Source organism: Rhinolophus ferrumequinum, chromosome 22, assembly GCF_004115265.2.
Source record: "Rhinolophus ferrumequinum isolate MPI-CBG mRhiFer1 chromosome 22, mRhiFer1_v1.p, whole genome shotgun sequence".
In the NCBI taxonomy this organism is placed as follows: Eukaryota; Metazoa; Chordata; class Mammalia; order Chiroptera; family Rhinolophidae; genus Rhinolophus; species Rhinolophus ferrumequinum.
The window spans coordinates 30,299,273-30,323,500 of record NC_046305.1 but is presented as its reverse complement, the minus strand read 5'-3'; the positions used below and the strand labels follow the sequence as shown (position 1 = coordinate 30,323,500).

At 36.6% G+C, this 24,228-nt stretch overlaps 1 protein-coding gene across 16 annotated transcripts in view; it reads left to right on the top strand.

The window, feature by feature from the left end:
* Positions 1 to 24,228, top strand: part of CARMIL1 (capping protein regulator and myosin 1 linker 1) — a 349,148-nt gene that overhangs the window by 222,882 nt on the left and 102,038 nt on the right. For 12 of the 16 annotated variants that reach the window (XM_033092802.1, XM_033092806.1, XM_033092813.1 and 9 more), the window contains 6 exons: positions 6,440 to 6,509; positions 14,993 to 15,004; positions 17,135 to 17,216; positions 17,962 to 18,061; positions 18,165 to 18,219; positions 22,825 to 22,997. In XM_033092802.1, coding sequence (XP_032948693.1) covers positions 6,440 to 6,509; positions 14,993 to 15,004; positions 17,135 to 17,216; positions 17,962 to 18,061; positions 18,165 to 18,219; positions 22,825 to 22,997 — 492 coding nt within the window. The remainder of the gene's footprint in view (positions 1 to 6,439; positions 6,510 to 14,992; positions 15,005 to 17,134; positions 17,217 to 17,961; positions 18,062 to 18,164; positions 18,220 to 22,824; positions 22,998 to 24,228) is intronic. The other 4 variants (XM_033092804.1, XM_033092812.1, XM_033092811.1 and 1 more) reach the window with 1 other exon arrangement.

Sequence of the window (24,228 nt, the reverse complement as noted above, 5' to 3'; positions counted from 1 at the left end):
TCATCTCCCACCCCCCCACCCCCCTTGCCCTCTGGTAACCGCTAAACTATTGTCTGCGTCTATGAGTTTTTGTTTCTCATTTGTTTGTCTTGTTCTTTTGTTGTTTTTGGTTTATATACCACATATCAGTGAAATCATATGGTTCTCTGCTTTTTCTGTCTGACTTATTTCGCTTAGCATCATACACTGAAGATCCATCCATGTTGTCACAAATGTTCCTATATCATCTTTTTTACCGCCAAATAGTATTCCATTCCACAACTTCTTTATCCATTCATCTATTGAAGGACATTTTGGTTGTTTCCATGTCTTGGCCGCCGTAAACAAAGCTACAATGAACATTGGAGCACACGTGTCTTTATGTATAAATGTTTTCAGATTTTTTGGGTAGATACCCAGGAGAGGGATTGCTGGGTCATATGGTAATTCTATTCATAATTTTTTGAGGAACCTCCACACTGCCTTCCATAATGGCTACACCAGTCTGCATTCCCACCAACAGTGTATGAGGGTTCCTTTTTCTCCACAGCCTCTCCAACACTTGTTACTATTTGTGTTGTTGATGATAACCATTCTGACTGGCGTGAGGTGATATCTCATTATGATTTTTATTTGCATTTCTCTGATGATTAGTGATGTTGAGCATTTTTTCATATGTCTATTTGCCATTTGTATGTCCTCTTTGAAATGTTTCTTCAGGTCGTCTGCCCATTTTTCAATTGAGTTGTTTGTTTTTTTGTTGTTGAGTTTCATGAGTTCCTTGTATAGTTTGGATATTAGCCCCTTATCGGAGGCAATGTTTGCAAAAATCTTCTCCTATTCAGTTGGTTGCCTCTTTAGTTTGTCGATGGTTTCTTTTGCTGTGCAGAAGCTTTTGAGTTTCATATAGTCCCATTCGTTTATTTTAGCTTTTACTTCCCTTGCCGTTGGAGTCAAATTCATAAAATGCTCTTTGAACCCAAGGTCCGTAAGTTTAGTACCTATGTTTAACTCTATGCAGTTTATTGTGTGAGGTCTTATGCTTAAGTCTTTGATCCGTTTTGAATTAATTTTGGTACATGGTGACAGATAGCAGTCCAGTTTCATTCTTTTGCACGTGGCTATCCAATTCTGCCAGCACCATTTATTGAAGAGGCTGTCTTTTCTCCATTGTATGTTTTTTGCTTCTTTGTCAAAAATTATCTATCCATATTTATGTGGTTTTATTTCTGGGTTCTCAATTCTATTCCATTGGTCTATGTGTCTGTTTTTCTGCCAGTACCATGCTGTTTTGATTATTGTAGCCCTGTAGTACAAGCTAAAGTCAGGGAGTGTGATACCTCCAGCATTGTTCTTTTCTCTTAAGATTGCTTTGGCTATTCGGGATCTTTTGTGGTTCCAAACACATCTGATGATTTTTTGTTCCGTTTCTTGAAAAAATGCCATTGGGATTTTGATGGGGATTGCATTAAATCTGTATATTGCTTTGGGTAATATGGCCATTTTAACTATGTTGATTCTTCCAATCCATGAGCACAGAATGTCTTTCCATTTCTTTGTGTCTTCTTCAATTTCTTTTAAAAATGTCGTATTGTTTTCAGCATATAGGTCTTTCACATCCTTGGTTAAGTTTATTCCTAGGTATTTTATTCTTTTTGCTGCAATTGCAAAAGGAATTGTTTTTTGTATTTCTTTTTCTGAGATTTCATTGTTAGTATATAGGAATGCAATGGACTTTTGTACATTGATTTTGTAGCCTAGAAACTTTACTGTATTTGTTCATTGTTTCTAATAGCTTTTTGGTGGAGTCTTTAGGGTTTTCTATATATAGCATCATGTCATCTGCAAAGAGTGACAATTTAACTTCTTCATTCCCAATTTGGATGCCTTTTATTTCTTTCTCTTGCCTGATTGCTCTGGCAAGGACTTCTAACACTATGTTGAAAAGCAGAGATGATAGGGGACAGCCCTGTCGTGTTCCTGAACGTAGAGCAAAGGGCTTCAGTTTTTCACCGTTAATTATGAGATTAGCTGAGGGCTTGTCATATATGGCCTTTATTATGTTAAGGTATTTTCCTTCTATACCTATTTTATGAAGTGTTTTAATCATAAATGGATGTTGTATCTTGTCAAATGCTTTTTCTGCATCAACTGATATAATCATATGATTTTTGTCCTTTATTTTGTTTATGTGATGTATCACATTGATGGATTTGCGGATGTTGAACCATCCTTGTGCCGCAGAGATGAACCCCACTTGGTCGTGATGAATAATCTTTTTAATGCATTGTTGTATTCGATTTGCTAGAATTTTGTTTAGCATTTTTGCATCTATATTTATCAGAGATATTGGTCTGTAGTTTTCTTTTTTTGTGTTTTCCTTACCAGGTTTTGGTATCAGGGTAATGTTGGCCTCATAAAATGAGTTGGGGAGTGCTGTGTCTTCTTCAATTTCTTGGAAGAGTTTGAGCAAGATTGGTGTTAGATCCTCTTTGAAGGTTTGGTAAAATTCACTAGTGAAGCCATCTGGTCCCGGACTTTTGCTTTTGGGAAGGTTTTGGATGACTGATTCAATTTCGTTAATGATGATCGGTCTCTTTAGATTTTCCAGTTCTTCATGGTTCAGTCTAGGAAGGCTATATGTTTCTAAGAACTTGTCCATTTCTTCTAGGTTACTGAATTTGGTGGCATATACTATTTTTCATAGTATTCTTGGATGATCCTTTGTATTTCTGTGGTGTCTGTGATAAGTTCCCCTTTTTCATTTCTGATTTTGTTAATTAGTGCCTTCTCTCTTTTTATCTTAGTGAGTCTAACCAAGGGTTTGTCAGCTTTGTTGATCTTTACAAAGAACCAGCTCTTTGTCACAATTTTTTCTATTGTCTTTTTGTTCTCTATTTCATTTAGTTCTGCTCTGATTTTTGTTATTTCCTTTCTTCTACTTACCTTGGGTTTCATTTGTTCTTCTTTTTCTAGTTCTTTAAGGTGTAACATGAGGTTATTTATTTGGGATTTTACTTGTTTCTTGAGATAAGCCTGTAGTGATATAAATTTCCCTCTTAAAACTGTTTTCGCTGCATCCAAAAATATTGGTAGGATGTATTTTCATTGTCATTTGTTTCTATGTATCTTTTGATCTCTCCTCTAATTTCTTCTTTGACCCAGTCGTTCTTTAAAAGTATGTCGTTTAATCTCCATGTATTTATGTTTTTTCCGGCTTTCTTTTTGCAGTTGATACCCAATTTCAAAGCCTTGTGATCGGAGAATATGCTTGGTATGATTTCAATCTTCTTAAATTTGCTGAGGCTGATTTTATGTCCCAATATATGGTCTATCCTTGAGAATGTGCCATGTACACTAGAAAAAAAATACATAGTCTGATGTTTTAGGAAGAAGTGGTCTATATATGTCAATTATGTCCATTTCATCTAATGTGTCATTTAGGGCTGCTATTTCATTATTTATTTTCTGTTTGGATGATCTATCCAATACAATGTATTTAGCTGTCAATGATGTATTTAAGTCCCCTAGTATAATTGTGTTTTGGTCAATTTCTACCTTTAGTTCTGTTAGTAGTTACTTGGTATATTTCGGTGCTCCCTGATTGGGGGCATAAATATTGATGACTGTTATGTCTTCTTGTTGTATAGTCCTCTTTGCCCTTATGAAATGTCCATCTTTGTCTCTGTTACCCTTTTCACCCTGAAGTCTGTTTCATCTGATGTCAGTATGGATACACCTGATTTTCTCTGGGTACCATTTGCTTGGAGTGTCAATTTCCACCCTTTCACTTTGAGTCTATGCTTGTCCTTGTAGCTGAGATGTGTCTCTTGGAGACAGCATATGGTTGGGTTTAGTTTTTTGATCCAATCTGCTACTCTGTGCCTTTTTACTGGTGACTTGAGTCCATTTACATTTAGGGTGATTATTGATATGTGAGGATTTCCTGTCATTCTATCTTTAGTTTTCTGGTAAGGCTGTGTCTCCATTGTTTCTTTGCCTTTTTAATGTTGTCCATTATTTCTGTGTGGTGGTATTCTATGATGTTTCCCTCTGTTTCTTCTTTTATTACTATATATATATATATATATATATATATATATATATATATATATATATATATATCAGTTCTGGATTTTTTTTTGAGGGGTTACCCTTAAATTTATGTAAAAGAAAGTTTGATATTTAATGTATTCCATTTTCTTCAGCACGCTTACTGTCTCCATTCCCGTATTCCGGTTCAGGCCTTTACTCTCCCTCTTTTTATGTTTTGGTTGCCACAAATTGTCCCTGTTGATGGTGGTCGCATAGCCTCCTTTAATATTTCTTGTAGTGCAGGTCGTGTATTAGAAAATTCCCTCAGCTTCTGTATATCTGGAAAGGTCTTTATTCCTCCTTCATATCTAAAGGATATCTTTGCTGGATATATTTTTTCTCTCTTTCAATAGTTTGAATATTTGGTTCCACTCCCTCCTGGCTTGTAGAGTTTCTGCTGAAAAATCTGATGATAATCTAATGGGCTTTCCTTTGTAGGTTACCATCTTCTTTTCCCTGGCTGCCTTGAGGATTCTTTCTTTGTTGTTGATTTTAGATAGCTTCAATACAATGTGCCTTGGAGAAGGCCTGTTGGGATTGAGGTAATTAGGTGTTCTATTTTCTTCTTGGATTCGAGGATCCAGTTCTGTCCACAAGTTTGGGAAGTTCTCATGAACAATTTGTTTGAATATGTTCTCTGTTCCCTTCTCTCTTTCTTCTCCTTCTGGTATGCCCATTATTTTTATATTGCTCTTTCTGATGGAGTCAGAAAGTTCTTGTAGAGTTCTTTCATTTCTTTTAAGTCTCAAGTCTCTTTCTTCTTTCATCCGTGTAATTTCCAGGTTTCTGTCTTTGATGTCACTGATTCTTTCCTCCATCTGGTCAACTCTACTACCTGAGCTGGCTATTTCATTCTTAATTTTTTTCTTTTGAGTTCTTAATCTCCAGAAACTCTATTTGGTTCTGTTTTAAAATTTCAATCTCTTTTGTATAATGCTCATGTTATCCTTTGATTGTGTTTCAGAGTTCATTAAACTGCCTTTCTATGTTTTCTTGCAGATGGTTGAGTTTTTTCAGAACTGCAGTCTTGAATTCTCTGTCATTTAAATCACATATTTCCATATCTTCAAGTTCGTTTTCCGGAGACTTTTCACTTTCTTTCTGAGCTGTCTTGTTGTCTTGGTTATTCATGGCAATCACTGATTTATTATTTCTCTTCCTAGACATCTACAGGAGTAGCTTCTGCAACAGGTTGATAGGAAGAGTTCTTTCTTTTCTTTTCCAGTACTTATTGGTAGAATGTTTTATTTTCTCGCCGACTGCAGCCTTTTTTCCTCTCTCACACGGTAGTGCTATGTTTTCTCTGCACTTTCCAGCTTCTCACACAATGGGGGGATTCCCTGGGAGACGGGCTTCTCCTCTGATAATAGTTCACCTGGCTCACAGGGCTCAGTGTCCGTGTGGGTATGCGGAAAGCTTTTGAAGTTCCAAAGCTCTTTCTGCACCAGATTCAGAGCTCATATGTTTCAGCAGTTCTGTTTACTCCTGCAGGGATCCGCCCAGATAAGTGGGGTCAGGGGCAGGGTGAGTTGTGAAAGGTGGTCCAGAGCAATGGCATTGACCACGACCACAGCCATTCCTGCTTCCACAGCTCCCTCCCCTTTGCTGGAACTAGTTGGTCTGCGTCTGCGGTCCACAGTTCTCAGAACAGCAAATACTGTGTTCTTTTGATCTGACACTGCTACTGTTCTGCTTCTATCACTGGGTAAGTGGGGGCGGGGCGAGCTCTGGGAGGTTAGGGAGGGGGTGGCTAGTCTCAGTGCCTAAGGCTTCCGTTCTCTGCTCGGCAGTGAGGGCTTAAACCACCATTTTCAGCTTACTTCCCTCAGTCTTTGCTCCAAAGTCTCTGCTGTGAGCGTTGGGTTCAGCCGTGTTATATGCTGTCCCCTCAGCCCTGTGGGCCATAAGCGGAGCCCTAGCCGTCCTAGTTCTTCTCTCTCCCACAGCTGAGGTAGTTCCGGGATCCAGCGAGCTCTGAGCACTTAGCTAGGTCTGCATCCTGCGCCCTCGCGGCTCCGTCTCCACACTTCTCTCTTCCCTCTTCCCCCACTCACGCGATTCGCCCACCTTTAGGCAAATTCAGTAGTGGGCCTCTTCGTCTTGCCTGTTTGCTGTGCACGGAGTCCTCTGTGGAGTCATAGTTGTTCGATTAGTTGTAAATTCTAGGGGAGATTTACAGAGGCTCACGTTATGCCGCCATTTTGATGATGTCTCGCAGTTGGCATTTTGAAAAATGTGATGGTACTTGGTCCTTGACCTATGATTCAGAAAAGGCATTCTTATTCTTTGGGCTTATTCAGGGTGAGTACATGTTTTTTGTGTGATGCGTAGAATCTCTCTCTCATGTGTGTGTTTTCTCCCTTAGAGCACTGTTACTGGGCCTGGCCAGCAATCATAACTTGAAAGGGGTTTCTCTTGATCTCAACAACTGTGAGGTAAGAACACCTGGAGACTGCACTGGAAGAGATAAGAACCTCAACATTGTTTTGTCATTTTCCTGGAAAAAATGTTATATTGTGATTTCAGAAGGTATAAATGAAGCAGAAAAACACAAATTTATAGAAGTCTCTCATCTGTATTTTGCAGGTTTTATCTATAGACAGCCACAGATCCCCATTCAGAAAGCATTCAAGTGTGTTTTTAATGACTTTTTTTTTTAATCCCTGTTTCTGTCCTTGGTGCCAGTTGCTTATTTTATTATGAAATCTTGGGATATATAGCCATTATCACGGAAAGTGTAATATGCAGCATCCCTTGCAGGGACAAATATGTACAACCTAACTTGGATTTAGAGACTTTGGAAGAGAATAATTGTCATGTCACTAATTTTACTTTTTAATATCTTGATTTAAAACAGAAAAATGAAGATGCTTCTCTAAAGCATAGCAATTCCAGACACTTATTATCAGAGAACACAGAAGAATTGAGGTTAAAAGCTGCTATGTTTTAGAGGGTATCTGAAGAAAGTTTACTATCTTAACACTTAGTTTGTGTGAAGATTAGTAAGAAAACACCCAGATACAAACCACTGGCCTCTTTAGAGCCTAGCTGTACCCAACATGTCCAATTTGGTCTCTTTTCAAGGCTGGAGTTGGAAGTCCTATTCCTGGGCCTTTATGCCTGACCACTGCCCTCCCTTCCCAAACACTCTTAGCATGTCCCTCTTCCCATGGGCCTCCCTCCCTTCAGGACTCTAACTCAAGTCCAATCTCCACACTTGCATCAGACTCTGGGGTGTGATCAAAGTTAGGCCATTATTAGCTGTGCAATCCTGGATGAATTAGTTGATATTGTTAAATCTTAATTTCTGCATCTGCAAAATGGAGACAATATTATTGCCTTTCCCAGTGGGTTGTTAGGTGGTTAAAAGGAGCCAGTCTTTGAAAAGTGCTTCATAGAGTGTCGGGGACATACAGAGGATGCCAAAAAAAAGGTGCCAAAAAAATGTATACACATTTTAAGAAAGGAAAACTGTATTAAAATTGTGATACTCAGTATAACCGACCACAAAAGAAGTCACATTTGACTTCTGCAATTACAAGAGGTGCTCAACGTGGTTACCATCAGCATCCAGACACTTCTGATTATGGGGAACTACTGCTGGAGCAACGTTGCCCAAAGTGTCCACTTGTATACAATTTTTGGCACCCCCAGTATAATGTTGTTTGCTCTTGTTTACCTGTCTGTCTGTCAAATTTATATTAGATAAGCTGTATAAACCCACACTTTTGTAGGTCTAAATGGCAGACTACTGGCAGTTTCATATGGTTCCACGAAATAGCTAGTAGACTTTTTCTTTATAATTTTTCTTAATTAAGAGAGGATCCAGATCAAATGATTGCTCTCTGATGGTAGGACTGACCATTAGTATGATGATAATTCCAACTTCATGTTGGCTATTCATATATAGTTTATAGGAAAAAATGATACTGCTGAGATGGGGAACCCTTAAAACTATCTTGGAACCATGTTCTCCCACTATCTTATACCTTGAATCAATACTGGTGACCACATTTATAAAGTCAAACCCTGTATTGCCACTCATGAAAATTGGTGAGACACAAAGTTATTTTTTGAAATAATGTGTCTTGTCACCTTTTTTCCCTTAGGGATAGATGTCCAAATTTAACAAGGTTTCACTTTACTCATCTCTGTGATGTAGTAAACTTTTTAAAGGTATCTGGGGCTGCAATAGTATCCGTGTAGAATGCTTGGTACCTTGGGTATTAACTGCTACTCTTTAATCATTTGTTCTTCAGAGTTTAGGTAGGTTGGTGTAAAATTAATTGTGGTTTTTGCAATTATTTTTAACCTTTTAAACCTCAATTACTTTTGCACCAATAATGAAACTCTCAGAAAAAAGCTGTCACTAACTTGGAAGTTTCAAATTATACGTATATGTATTTTTTTCAAGTTCATTTTCTATTTAGTCACAGTAGATGCTGTCTTTTCTACTCTTACTTAGTATGCCAGTCAAAATCATGGAAGAAGTCAGCACTTAACCTTCTCTAATGATAAGATAAATTCTCCACCTGTGGTGATGGTGAATGAAATGTTTCCCTGATACCGTAATTATCTTTGGAAGGCATTTACACAGGGATCACTTACTGAAGATGAGGGGCTGACATACCTGTAAGGAGTCCAATGTCTGACGCATAATAGTGACAATTTCTGATAATGGGCGCTGTACGGGTTCAGCGCCTCCTGCACATTCCTCTAGTACAACAGTCTACGCAAACCATGGAAGCAAAGAACAAATGTGAAATACCTTGAAGTCTTTTTCTGTTTATAAATAAATAATTATAAAACAGCTATTGTTTACTTATTAATCTTAAAGTGAAGTTGTATGGGTGTCATAGAAATAAATGATCATCCTCTGGGATGGTGGTTGAGTTTATTAGGAAAGAGAAGAAAGCAACCTTGAAGTAGGAATTTAAAGTATCTAGATAGGAAGCTTAGAATAACTTCGCTTCAGCAAATTATTTTTGTTTTTGCCTTAGGCTGGTTCCTTTGCTGTTTATTCTCACCTTTCCTCATGAGTTGTACTAGTAGTATTTTGGGATATTTCTGTATTTCCCTGAAAGAGGCATTTCACAATCATTAATTTGAAGGAGAGAAGATTTACACTTTATGCTATTTTTAAAAAGTACCGTGCAGGTATTTAGAAATTATGGAGTTGATTTTCTACAACATAAAAATTATTGTTATTAGGAAACTCGAATCCAAAATTTTAAACTGTATTCTTTTGGGTCTGTGAGGGCAAAGCTAGCAAGGACAGAAATTAAACTTCTTTTGCAGATAAACTTCTTCTATACTTAGAGAAAAAACCTCTGTGTTCCTTCAGTTATTTCATATTAATTATGTTATCACTTCTTTTCCTTTTACTTGGTCTTTTAGTATCAAAGACGAGTAATTTCTTTTTCTTTTCTCATTTTTTGTATTTTTAAATTTTTTTCAATTACAGTTGACATTCAATATTATTTTATATTAGCTTCAGGGATACAGAATAGTGGTTAGACATTTATATAATTTACGAAGTGATTCCCTTTGATTATTCTGATACCCAACTGGCACTATACATAATTATTACACCATTATCAACCATATTCCTTATGCTGTATTTTACATCCCTGAGACCATTTTGTAACTACCAAATTGTACTTCTTAATCCCTTCACCTTTTTAACCCAGACCCCAACGCCCCTTCTATTGGTAACTGTCAGTTTATTCTTTGTATCTATCAGTCTGTTTCTGTTTTGTTTGTTCATTTACTTTGTTCTTTAGATTCCACATATAAGGGAGATGATACGGTATTTGTCTTTCTTCACTGGACTTATTTCACTTAGCATAATACCCTCGAAGTCCATCCATATTGTTGCAGATAGAAAGATTTCATTCTTTTTTATAGCCAAATAATATTTCATTGTATATGTATACCACATCTTTATCCAGTCATCTATTGATTGGCACTTGGGTTGTTTCCATATTGTGGCTGTTGTAAATAATACTGCAATGAAACATAGGGGTGCAACTATCTTTTCGAATTAGTGTGTGGATTTCTTAAGATAAATACCCAGAAGTGGAATTGCTGGGTCATAAGGTAGTTCTGTTTTAATTTTTTGAGGAACCTCCATATTGTTTTCCATAGTGGCTGCACAGATTTGCAATCCCACCACCAGTGCAAAAGGGTTCTGTTTTCTCCACATCAACACCACTTGTTTTTTGATTTATTGATGATAGCCATTCTGACAGGAGTGAGGTGATATCTCATATTAGTTTAAATTGCAGTTCTCTGATTAGTAGCATTAAGCATCTTTTCATATGTCTATTGGCCATGTGTATGTCCTCCTAGGAGAAATGTCTATTCAGGCCCTCTGCCCATTTTTTAATTGGATTGTTGGGGTTTTTGGTGTTGAGTTGTATGAGTTCTTCATAAATTTTGGATATTAACCCCTTTTGGATTATCATTGGAGGATATCTTCTCTCATTCAGTAGGTTGTCTTTTCGTTTTGAGATGGTTTCCTTGCTATACAAAAAGTTTTTAGTTTGATGAAGTCCAATTTGTTTATTTTTTTCTTTTGTCTCCCTTGCCTGGGGAGATATATCAGAAAAAAATATTAGTAAGTGCAGTGTCACAGAGTTTACTCCCTACGAGGTCTGACAATTATGTTTGCAAACTCATCCTAGAAAAAGTGCTACATACCTCATTGCTGAATATCACTATGGTCACCTTCGAAGTACTACCCTTGGGAAGCTATGCACCGATGCTATTCTACCCTTCAAAGCAATTTTGGAACTCTTTTCCTGGAATGGCCATCAGAGCTGTCGTCGCATTACCCTTGATGTCCTGAATGTCATCGAAATGTCTTCCTTTCAATATTTCCTTTATCTTTGGGTAAAGAAAGAAATCATTGGGGGCCAGATCAGGTGAATGGAGAGGGCGTTCTAATACAATTATTTGTTGGCTGGCTGAAAACTCCCTCACAGACAGTGCCAGGTGAGCTGGTGCATTGTGATGCAAGAGCCATGGATTGTTGGTGAAAAATTCAGGTCGTTTTCATCTTAACTTTTTCATGCAGCCTTTTCAGCATTTCCAAACATGCTGAACTGTAGTTAACTATAGTTCCAGTTGGTAAAAATTCATAATGACTAATCCCTCTGATATCAAAAAAGGTTAGCAACATCATTTTGACTCTTGATTTGGAGTGATGGAACTGTTTTGGTCGCGCAGAATTGGTTGACTTCCATTGTGTACTTTAATCCTTTGTTTCAGGGTCATGTTGGAACACCCATGTTTCATCACCCGTGTTAACAGGCCCAAAACATTGTCTTGCTTCTCCAGAAGGTCTTGGCAAACTTCAACTCTCCTTTGCTTTTGTTCATTGGTGAGCTCCTTTGGGACCATTTTTGCATATACTTTTCTCATGCCGAGATTTTCTGTTAAGATTTTCCTAAATGTTTCTCTATTGTTTTTCACTTGGTCTGCTATGCTGTTCACAGTCAGCTGACAATTTTGATGCACAATTCGATGAATTTTTGCAATGTTTTTGTCAGTTCTGCTCACTACTGGCCACCCTGACCTCTCTTCATCAGTGACTCATTCTCTCCCCTCAGAAAAACGTTTAATCCAATTATACAGTGCCATTTTTTTTCATGGTGTTACCCCTATAAACTTGGACTGACATGTTCCTGATTTCACTTCCATTCTTGCCAAGTTTAACAAGAAATTTAATGTTTGTTCATTGCTTTCATTCAAGCTCAGACGTTGTCGTGACGGCATACAAAAACATGCAGCAACAGTAACGAACGCCACTCAGCAAGACACTGCCACACGTCAACACAAACACAGCTGTGAGACACTGATATACCAAAGTTATGAAACCTTACTGAGCTGTTTGTTACAGTGCTGTGAATGTAAGCACACAGTGGCAAGTTTGCAAACTTAATTGTCAGACCTTGTATGTTTTCTTTTAGGTGTTTTATGGCTCCAACTCTTACATTTAAGGCTGTAATCCATTTTGAGTGTATTCTTGTAGATGGTGGAAGAAGGTGGTCTAGTTTCATTTTCCTACGTGTATCTTTCCAGTTTTCCCAACACCATTTTTTGAATAGACTATCCCATTGTATATTCTTGCCTCTTTTGTCATAGAATAGTTGACCATATAAGCATGGGTTAATTTCTGGATTCTTTATTCTGTTCCATTGATCTATGTGTCTGTTTTTATGCCAGTGCCATGCTGTTTTGATAACTATAGCCTTGTAGTACTATTTTTTTATCCAGTAGCATGGTACCTTCTACTTTGTCCTTCTTTATCAAGATTCCTGTGGCTATTCCAGGCTTTTGTGGTTCCATATAAATTTGAGGATTATGTGTTCTGGTTCTGTGAAAATGTCATTGGTATTTTGAGAGGGATTACATTGAATCTATAGATTGCTTTGGGTAGCATGGACATTTTAATAATGTTAATTCTTCCTATCCATGAGCATGGTATATGCTTCCATTTATTTGTATTTTCTTTCTTCAGTGTCGTCTAGTTTTCTGAGTAGAAGCCTTTTGCCTCCTTGATTACTTTATTCTTAGGTATTTTTTTCATGCAGTTGTAAATAGGATTGTTTTCTTAATTTATTTTTCTGGTAGTTCATTATTGGTATATAAAAATGCAACCAATTTCTGAATATTAATTTTGTATCCTGTTACTTTACTTAATTCATTTATCAGGTCTAATAGTTTTTTGGTGGAATCTTTAGGGTTTTCTATATATGGCATCATGTCATCTGCAAATAATGACAGTTTTACTTCTTCCATTCCAGTTTGGATGCCTTTTATTTCTTTTCCTTATCTGATTGCTGTGGCTAGGACTTCCAGGTAATTTCTTTTCTCTAAGAAGATGACTCAGTGTAGTTATGGGAGGCAAAAGAGTAAGAGCAAAGGGCAGGCATTTTGGAATAAAAAAGACCTCCGTGATACCAGGTTCAGCTTTTTGGTTTGTCAAGTGACTTCTTTCAACCTTTGTTTCTCACCTGTGGAGTTGGGATGATACTAGTTAATATGTATTGTATTTGACACAATGCTGAGCCTGGCATGTGTGAGCCATTGTGTGGGGGAGAAGGATGACTATAGAGGAGCCTTATTTTGAATGTCAGAAATTACAGCATAATCAGTATTGCCTTTATAAAAGAATTTATTTAGAAGCTTTAAAATATTCTGTCTTTACTAAAACATTTTCTGGGATTGCCTTCAAAGTTATTTTAAATCTGTCAAGAAGAATTAGTATCATCGATTTATAGTCACACCTGATTTTTGACACAAAACAGCATTACCCTCTATGACCAGACCTGCCTCTGAGTGGCCTATGGCTAATCTTAGTTCGTTCTCAAAAGGTAAGGACTTAGCATCTCTGCACATGTGCAAAGAAATATGTATCTTCCATTGCCCTTAGGATTATTCCAAAGAAGAGTTTCAAAACTGTTTTACATGGTAGTAGTGATGTTGGTGTTCATAGGTATTCTTCCTGTGGACTCATGTACCTGAAAGGAGTCATTGGGTCTGTGCATTCTGGCCTATTTTTAATAATCTTACTACTTCATAGTCTCACTTCAACAGAAGAATAGAAAAGTGCCAGAGGAAAATCTCTGGTGCTTCAGAGAAGATGGAAAGACTAATTATAGCTGAAGATTGGTTGCAGATCTGATGTGGGAGTTACTTTTTTAAGGGGAAACTTGCCTGTACATTATCCATGATTCATTGTAAGGTTCTTTGCTGATGAGTAGAAAAAAGAACACCAGATACTAAAATTTGTAATGAGTAGGACGTTGCAGCAAGAGAATAGAAATTTTTTAGTCAATTCCATTCAATTTGATAGTCATTCAGCCAGCTTTGAGGTGAGAAGTCTGGTTTGTCGTCATTGCTATTCCCCTCACCTATCACTTTCCTGTTAGGCCGGGTAAGGAATGCAAAATGGGAAATGTTTCTCTACAGGAAGAATATGTGAAGTAATATGATACATGCAACTATTCTCATCTTGGAAATGACTGTTTATATATACCTTTCTTAGGTTTTAAATTGCCTTTTGGCATCAAATCCTGCTAACAAGAGGACATTTTCAACTGGATCTTGTCAAACCATTTTTTTTGTCCTTGGAGAAACCTATGAGAGAAAATTCCCGGGATAAAAATCATTTTTTTAAATTAAAATTGGAACCTCTATAGACGAAAAGTGATAATTTGGGGGTTTATTTTCTATTTAAATTTGTAATATTTGCCATATCTTTTTAAATGACAAGTGATCTTAAGGAAATAAAATGAATTATTAAAAGTTCTCTCTAGATTTTAATGTCTTTGCCTCTCCCCATTATGGATATTATTTGAGTATTAAATATAACTATTCACTTAGAACTATGAGTAACATCTGGAATATCCCACCTTTATTGAGAGGACACTTTTCTCTTGAAAGAAATGTGATTTTATTTTTAACATTTCAAAAAGTAGTCAGTGATTTAGTCACATTTACTTCTCTTTGATCTTGCTGTCCTTTAAATAATGCTTGTCTGTGGGATCCAAATGATGGTAGTTTAAAAACCAGTTTTACATGCACACATGCAGACAACCTCTAATTATGCAAATTGATTTAAAAGGATTTTCATTTATAGTAATGGAAAAGCTTTTACTGTTTGGGGAAAGCTTTAGCTTTTAGGGAATTTTAGGAATCAAATAACCTGTGAATTCAACATACTGTTCTTGGTAACTAAAGATTAGTTATTTTCTTATTTAAATTTTTTATTTTTGTTTTCGGAATAAATTTTAGTCAGATGTGTTTTCTTTGACTGCTATTTTACAGCGTGTATTGTAGAGACTTCAGCTTCTCTATTCTTATTCTTACTGCCCATAACATTTTTTTTTTCTCCTTGGTCTTTCCTTAGCTTGGCCATTGTGTAAGTACTTTATGAATTGGTAAATGATCATATATTGATATATTCAATTATTTTTTAACAATTGGGAAATGTTAGTTTTATGGATATATGCTGCAAATATTATCAGTCAAGAGTTTTTATAAAATAAACAGAATTGAGCACTTAAATATCACCTGTATTTTCCATATATGTAAATGGAATTTTTTACTGTAGTTTGTAATAATAGAAAGTAGAGATTTTGTTGCAGAAATTTTACTTCTCAACATAGAACAACAAGTAATGAAATTGTAAAGACTTATGCACTTATGTTTATCTTCTCTAAAGCATAATTTCTTTTTCATGCTCCGAAAATCAAATTATGTTTCTTTGAAGCCTTTGCCTAATTATTTGTTGCTTGAACTTCGGCATAGTCTACATACACATTCATTTCTTCAAGTATTAACAAGCTGTGACTTGGAGCAGTGCTTCTCAAAACTATTTGTGGTGAAGAACCTGTTTTTTTTTAAACTTTCACTCTATGATAAATCAATATATTTGCAAAAATGTAATAAAAAATGGATTACTAGAAAGATTTAAGAAGACACTGAAAATACTTAATTTTTATTAGGTGCCACAGACCTAACATTATTCCTAAGGTTTCTAAAATATTTATAGTCAGTTTCTATACTTACTTTATCTGGGACCAGTAAGAAACTTGGCCGACTGCCACCAGTCCACAGGCCGCACTTTGAGTAGTAGGGTGCTAAGGACGGTCTATGGTGTGGCAAGATGGGCTTGAAGGAACACTTGAATAAGCTGGAGCCAGCGCTCCTGAGAAAACACTCGACAGTAGTTAGAGCCCTTCAGCTGAGGAGTTGGTGGATCTCGGTTTCCCTGAAGTGTGTGACCAGCCTCCTGGTGTGGTCTGCCTCTGAGTTCACAAGAGGCTCCTTGGAGTAATCTGTCACTTTAAAAAGCAGGAAAGGCTGAATTTACATACATCAGCTGAAATACTCCTGAACAAAGGGCAATCTCAAAGATCTGTGTAAAACTCTACTTATCATACAAGCAGCCAGAGAAATTGGTAGGTTTGGGTCAGGAGTACTATAAAAAATTATTGCATCTAAAATAGTGAATTAAAGATGCTTTAAATTCTTATATCAAATCTTGAACAAGTAGAAAGTAGCACCTTGTATTATAGATTTGGTATAGAAGTTTATATAAATTTTAATTTTCTTAAATGAATAAAGAAAAACTACCATGTTCCTTGGTATATAGTAGATTCCCAAGAAATGATAATTTCTTCTCCCCTGTTAGATAGTAAGTCTGCTGAGCAAAGGGGCCAGAGCTCAGGAAACTTTACATCCTGCACAATGCTTTACACATAATAGGAACTCAAATAGTTGCTGAAGGGAAAATAAAGAGATAGTCTGACCTCTGTAAAATATGCTTTTAGTTTCACGGGGAAAGATGAAAAGTAATGGGTTTATATAGTTTGTCTTTCTTTTTGGAATAAATTAGATAATGAGATGACACTAACAGCTCACTCTTAGTTTTGCTGTAAGCCAACCATAATGGTAATACTTGAGATTAATCTAACATCTTTTTCTTCTGTGGCTCAATGCATTTATACAAATCATTTTGCATCCACTTTCAACTATTTACTCCCTTCTTTATAATTGTGAGCTCTTACACATTTCTATAGAACAGTTGGAGATGGGTTCTTCCTGAACTGGTTGACATTCAAAGTTAGTCTTTGTTGTCTCCTTTGGTTGTTTTGCTACTACCTGGTGGAGAGTTATTCCTTGAAATCTGTAATAATCAAATAAAACAGTAACATTTCTTATGTATAAAAAAGATTCGTTAGATGTCCCAAAGTCAGAAATGAAGAAAGCTCTTGTGCATCGACAGACTCTGTCTTGCCAATGGTGACCCTGGATTGTCTCCATCTTCCTTCTGTTTCTTTTTCTAATGATTTTTGGGTTGGTGTGGTATGGCAAACAGCAGCAATGACCAGTGATTGGCTCTTTACAATTGATAACTTCTGGGGAGTTATTAAGTTTTCACTTTTTCTTTGGTACTTAGTTTAAGGATGTATCACTTGTTTTTAATGTTTTGCCCACACTTCCAGTAGGTGACAGCTGTATCTTGTGTTTGGTTTGTGTTCTCTAGCTGAGATCAGGAGGTGCACAAGTGTTGGAAGGCTGCATCGCTGAAATCCACAACATCACCAGCTTAGACATCTCTGACAATGGTAAGTCAGAAATAAGGAAAGAGAAACAGTATTATTTGAAGCAAGTTAGTAAAGGGAAACTCATCTTCTAGTGCAGTCTAGATAATACCTTAATAAAAATGTTATTTCACTCCTTATCTACATAATAGGACTTTTAAATTTAACAATGGAGTTTATTTATGAAATAAATCTGTGCCAATGTCTTACTAAATTGATTCCATGGCCAAAAATGCAAAATCTATGCAGTAAATAAAAGTCAGTTAAAAAAATATTATAAATACATTGATAAAGATCTGAGATGAGCCTTTTGCATTCTTGCTGACAATACAGTTGAGCCCTTGTTTATTTATTTAGAAGCTTGTTTCATTAGCATCATTTCTGCTATTGTAGCATGAATATGAACCTGTTAAATTTGCAGACAACTGCAGATACCTGCCAGTAAACAGTGTGCTGGAATCTTCTCTCACTGAGTGATAGGAGGGCTAAATCTTTTCTGCCATTCTCCATTCCCAATCCCCACGAACTTTATTTAGCCACTGATTGTGTAAGAGAATGTAGACAATGAGTTTGTAGAGAATGAGTTTATCACTGTGAAATAATAGAGCAAGAAAAGAGAGCAAAAAGTTCTTTTGAAAAAGACAAGATGAGAATCCCAGGGCCCTCAGGAAAGTCATCCATCTGCATGTCGCCTGTGCTTAATTGTTTTCCAGTTGAGAGTTCATTTATACATGTGTTCTGATTTTCCACTTCCTTTCATTCTTTCCAGGTTTAGAATCTGACCTATCTACCTTAATAGTGTGGCTCAGTAAAAACAGATCAGTACAACACCTGGCACTAGGCAAAAATTTTAATAATATGAAATCCAAGTAAGAGTTTTGAATTTTTTCATATGACAATGATGAAAATAACCAGCTTCCTAAAAACTTTTGGTTTGATTCCACTGTCTACATCTTTAAAATATCTCTTTAGAAATCTGACACCTGTGTTGGACAACTTAGTACAGATGATTCAAGATGAAGAATCAGTGAGTATTATTTAAAAATTTTTTGCCTAAAGTCTTTGTTTATTATCATTCTTATAATTATTTCTACTGGGTTAATGCTGATATACTTTCAGATAATTTTATCTGTGTATACATTTTCTATTGTTATTTTTTTAATGGAATAAATACTTAAGCTTTAGTACAGCTATAGAAAGTATTTAAAACTTAACTCTTCACTTGATTCAACTCTTCACTAATTAAAGGAAGATTGTAACTAATAGTTAAAAGAAATATAAATTGACTCCTAAGCCCATCTTTTAATTAGCCTTAGATTTTCTAACTTCACCTAATGCACTAATCTGCAGGCATGAATTACTATAACATAGTTGACTTTATGACCTTATAACATGCTGAGAAACATATTGCTAATTTCAATTTCATCTAGTAATTACACAGAGATGCAAGAGACTAAGAAAGTTGTCCTCCATCTGAAACTGCTTCTTGAGCTCTAATAATCCTATATTTTTCCCCCTTTAGTGGCTCCTGTCCAAGAATTTGTTCAGGATAAAGAAATTCAATTTCAAATACCCTATTTTGTTGCCCTTAAAAGTGCACTAGAAAATAAAAAAGATATTTTATGAACAAAGTAAGAAGCACTTTACTGTTAATTCTTTAATTTAAACCTGGTGTTTTATATCTTATATTTTACTGATGCTCTTTAAGATTTTATCCCTTTCCCGTCATAGTCCTATTTGGCTGCCAAACTCGGCTTTTATGGTTTCTAAAATCCAAATCAATTTGTATTTCTACTGTGAAGATTTGCATTATTCATGTTAGTGATAGTTACTTTTGTGGGTCATAAGAGTGATTTCATACATTAATTGTGTGAGAGATGTCACATATTTTAAAAGTATAATATTCCCTTTTGAATTCATATGGGGTAGTAGGAAATTCTATAAGCTAACTTTTCTGAGAAAGCTAAGGGCCAGGATAGATGAGGACTGGAACTTTTCCCTACTTGCCCTTGTTCACACCTCTTTGTGGAGCTCTGATCTGGAATGCAGGGAACATTCTGTTCTTCTGCCTTTTCATTGTGTGGATATAGTTTCTAATCGGGCTAGAAATGAAACTCATTATTATTTAATGAATTTAAGCACTTCTCTCTTTGTCCTCATTTTCTAATAAACCCCATATTTTGTTATTCTTATACTGAGTTATTAAAATTAAGGGCATAATTAGGACGTAATTTACACTTTTCAGAATTTCGGCTATTTGTTTTACATATTTAATTTGACTTCACACCACCCTGTTTTATTCACGATTCTGATTTCCTAGTATTGACCCAGTTTTTAAACATTGGGGAAGCTAATATACAGAATCGTATTTTAATATTCATCCCTAATATTTTTTCTTAGGAAAATGTATATTTTATGAAAAATATATTTATTAATTTCATGTTTTGTTTATTACATGAGGGTCTTCAAACTCTTCCTATAATTTTGAAAGTCTCTCACTTAAAGATAATCCTGATATTTAAAACAAACCTAAAAACATATTTGCAGATGGTAAAGTTTTCTTGAATTCTGTCAAGTTATAAGTTTGAATTAGTGTGCCACTAATAATGTACAGTGAAAAGCTTTATGTTCATGTCATCGAAAAGTAGGTGGCTTTTTCAAAAAGCAATTACCATGTATTTTTTTTCTACTTCTGAATCAGTAATGTGTAAAACAATTTAAAATGATCAAGAGTTGAGTCTTGTAAATAACTGGCACAGCTGGGCTCAGTTTTTGTTTTTATTTTTTATAGGTTTTACATAGATAAAGTAATCTCTTTGTTTTTTATATTCTGTTTGTAGAGAATTTTCCTTCAGTTTGTAGAGCTTTTTCCTTGACAGCCCAGGGAATCCTTGATTTGCCCAGTATTACACATTATGTTCAGCTGGAAAACTTATATATCCATGTGCTCCAATGTCACCTTTAACTGTAGACAGTGGTTGTCAGGCTGCTGTGCCCCATCTTGGGACAGTAACACGGTGGGGTCAGGGTGATAGGAATCTAGCTTTGAAGTGTTCCGTACAAACCCATGTTGTAACCAGTAGAACTAAATGTGTGTCTCCCAGGAATGCCTGCAGCAAGGAAACAGTTTCAGATTACCATGTTCGGCTATGAAAAGAAATAGAAAGATTTCCAATAATGATGTTACATTGAAGTGCAATAAATTAAGAAAGAATGACCTTATAAATATGCATGCAATTCAGGCTGTTCTGTGTGCATTAATGAGTCTGCCTGTTATTTTTAAGTGTTAACTGGGGTGTATTTGAGTTTGAACATAGTCCTGGAATAGGTGCTTGCTGTCTTTGAGACTTGGCAGTTTTCCAGTATTTGGAAGAAGCTGTAATATATCATTTTTGTAGCAGTTGAATAACAATTATTGAAATGATGAGAGATGTGATTACAGCTTTTTATTAAAGCAACGTTGCATTTATTTTTATTTAAAACATTAAATTTCTCAAGTCTGAAGCATTTTTAGTTAAGTTCTCTCCATTTACTTAAGTATAGGATCTTAAGAAAATCGAAACAACTTCACTAAACAAGCTAGAGTCTAAGCATATGTGCGCTTTTGGCTGAGGTTTTAATTGCCTTGACACTTAACATGCCATTTGACTTTTAAAAGTTTGATTCTAATTAATATAATATTATCTTTTGATTTTACCATAGATGTACTCAGTTTAGAAAACATGATCAGATTTGGACAATAAATATAGTCCCTTGGTAAAACTATAACCAAACTCAGAATGCAACTTTGTGGATATCTGAATCTTGAAGTCCTCAGCACCCTCATCCTGCCTCCTGCAGCGATTTGGCAGATGTGCCTTAAACAGGTGTTCCTTTCGAAGTCAATCTTTAGTGGTTGAGTGGACACAGATACACCCCAGGCTTTTTGTGGGAGTCACAGACCACTGGGCACACTTTTCAGAGCTCTAGTCCCACGAGCCACCTGGGAATCTGGTCGTAGATGACCCTTGAAGCTGCTTCCAGTATCCATCTCCCTGTAGTACCAGCACTCCTTATGGAAAAGCAGATAGAACTGTTTAGTGTGGTGGGGCCAGTATCGACCATGTCAGGAGTGGTCTAACCCAGAGACAGCCATACCCCCAGGGAAGTCTGAACTCTGACTTTTAGAGCCACATTGGTTCAAATCCTGGAATTCTCATTTCATTAAATCAGTCATGGCTTAAATCGAGGATTGCAAATTCAAATGTCTACAGGGCTAGGAAAACAACATAAATAAGCAAAGTGACCAGGATGTAAGTAGGGGGCCCTAGTCATTTTTTTGGTCGGATATTATGTAGGCCAAGCAGAACTGCCTCCAGGCTGAGTGGCTGTCAGCCTCTGGCTTAAATGGGCAGTGAGTGGCTTGGTCTTGGTTCACCATACAGCTTATGGTAATAATAAGGTCACCCACATTGGACTTCTTTTTCTTTCTAATTGTTAAGTATGTCTTTTGATTACCTTATATATTTAGAAGGTAAACCTAAGGGTGATGATCGAAGATCTAAGATAAGCTAACAGGGTCAGTGTTATGTAGGGTTAAGCGCACAGAATCTAGAACCAGACCATCTGGTTCCAGCTCAGCTACTTTTTAACTGTGTGACCTTGGTTGAGTCACTTAACTTTTTTGTTTATTTTGGAAATGGGGATAACAATATCTACTATAAGAATACTTATAGTAGGTATTCTTATGTTAGGTACCATATTTCCCCAAAAATAAGACCTAGCCAGACAATCAGCTCTAATGCATCTTTTGGAGCAAAAATTAATATAAGACCCGGTATTATATTATACGCGGTATTATATTATATTATATTATATTATATTATATTATATTATATTATACCTGGTATTATATATTACGCTATGTTACGTTACATTACGTTATGACCCGGTCTTATAGTAAAATAAGACCAGGTCTTATATTAATTTTTGTTCCAAAAGATGCATTAGAGCTGATTGTCCGGCTAGGTCTTGTTTTCGGGGAACACGGTATTAGGTAATATAAGAATGCTTATATAAGAATACTAAATATTCTTATGTTAGGTATCCTGGGAGGATTAAATGAACAAACATATGTAAAACCCTTAAACAGTGGTTCAACATTGTAAGAGTTCAATAAATGTCAGCTATTACTAATCTCAGCTGGTTTTTATTTTGCATTTGTCCTCCATTAGTAATTTGTCCTCCATTAGTAATTTTCATGCAGTTTTCACCTTGCATGAAAATAAAATGGGTAAAAAGGGATAAGTGTAGTCATACTGAACCTAAGAAATTTTTGTGTACCATTTTTATTCATCCTATTCTCCACTTCAAAGAGTTCCCTCTGCCACTCTAGGTATCTTTCCACAGCTTCCCTTAGAGGAGAGGCAGACAGTATCCAGCATTAAAACAAAAGCCCTCTGTGTTTTAATCCAAAGGCCCATTTTATGCCAGAACCTTCAGATCCCATTCATTAGTGTCTTAAGCCATAAGTTTACAAGTGAGACACTTAGAGTAGTGATATGTCCCCTTGATGATTCTCCATGACGTGGGTCGTCGAGTGATAGCTGCTTTGATAAGCCTGTGTGCATGCTTCCTGTTGTTCCCTCCACAGCCTCTGCAGTCCTTGTCCCTGGCTGACTCGAAACTCAAGACTGAGGTCACCATCATCATTAATGCCCTGGGAAGCAACACCTCCCTGACCAAAGTGGACATCAGCGGGAATTCCATGGGGGACATGGGAGCCAAGATGCTGGCCAAAGCTCTGCAGATCAACACCAAGCTCAGGTACGTGGGTCAGGTACTCAGGCCCAAAACATGCATGCTTGTTTTAAGGAAGGCCTACAAAGAATTGTGGCCAGCAAGCGTCAGAGAGCTGGCTGTGCCTGAAGTGGCTAAGCTTCCCAGGAGGCCAGCCGGGAAGAAGAGATGAAAATTTGAAGTCTTTTGTCAAAATAGTTGCAAGGATGTTCCCAAATTTAGACATAATGATTCCTTTAAGCTTTGTTTTAAAGATTTCCATTGGGAGGTGAAACCTGACTGAGAGCTGTTGCAGTTTCCTTTTCACATTAGTGTTGACACTGATCAGTGTATGGGGATGCAGTGGGCAGCAGAAGAGGATCTGAGGTCAGTGTCAAGTAAGCAGAGCTGTGAAGACGACGGCAGGAGTAACTTGAGGGTTTTTCTGTACGTGGTGTGAGTGCATCATCTTGTCTTCCTCTCCTCACTCCTACTAGTATAGAGACAAAATCCAAGGGATACATGAGATCCACTGGTTCAAAGGCAAGTTCAGACTGGGTACTAAATGCTTTGTTCAGCGGTTTCCATCTTTATGTTCCCAAGATTGGCTTTCCTTAAGGACCAGCCACGTGGTAACCACTCTTCTTTAGGACTAGTTATGTGGTAACTATGTAGCTTCTATCATTCAGAGACGTGGGTTGCCCAAAGTCCAGCAGTCTGGTGAATGAGGAGTTAATTCACATTACTCTGCAAGGGCTCGTTCTTATGTTTTGCTTGCTGTTCAGTGTAAGACAGAGCCTGAATTTTCTTTCTAAATTGAATCCAAAACCCTAAACCTGCAGCCGTTTCTTTGAAGATAACTGTGACGTCTGACAATTAAGTTCATGAACTCGTTGCAACGATGTTGCTAACCTTTTTTGATATCAGAGGGATGATTCATTATGAATTTGTAGTAACTGGACAAACATTTACCAAGTTTACTGTTTGCTGAAAACGCAGCGTGAAAAAGTTAGACGACCTGAACTTTTCACCAACAATTCATGGCTCTTGCCTCACGGCAATGCAGCAGCTCACATGGCACTGTTTGTGAGGGAGCTTTTAGCCCGTAAACAAATAATTGTATTGGGACACCTCCCTACTCACCTGATCTGGCCCCCAATGACTTCTTTCTTTATCTGAAGATAAAGGAAATATTGAAAGGAAGACATTTTGATGACATTCAGGACATCAAGGGTAATACGATGACAGCTCTGATGGCCATTCCAGTAAAAGAGTTCCA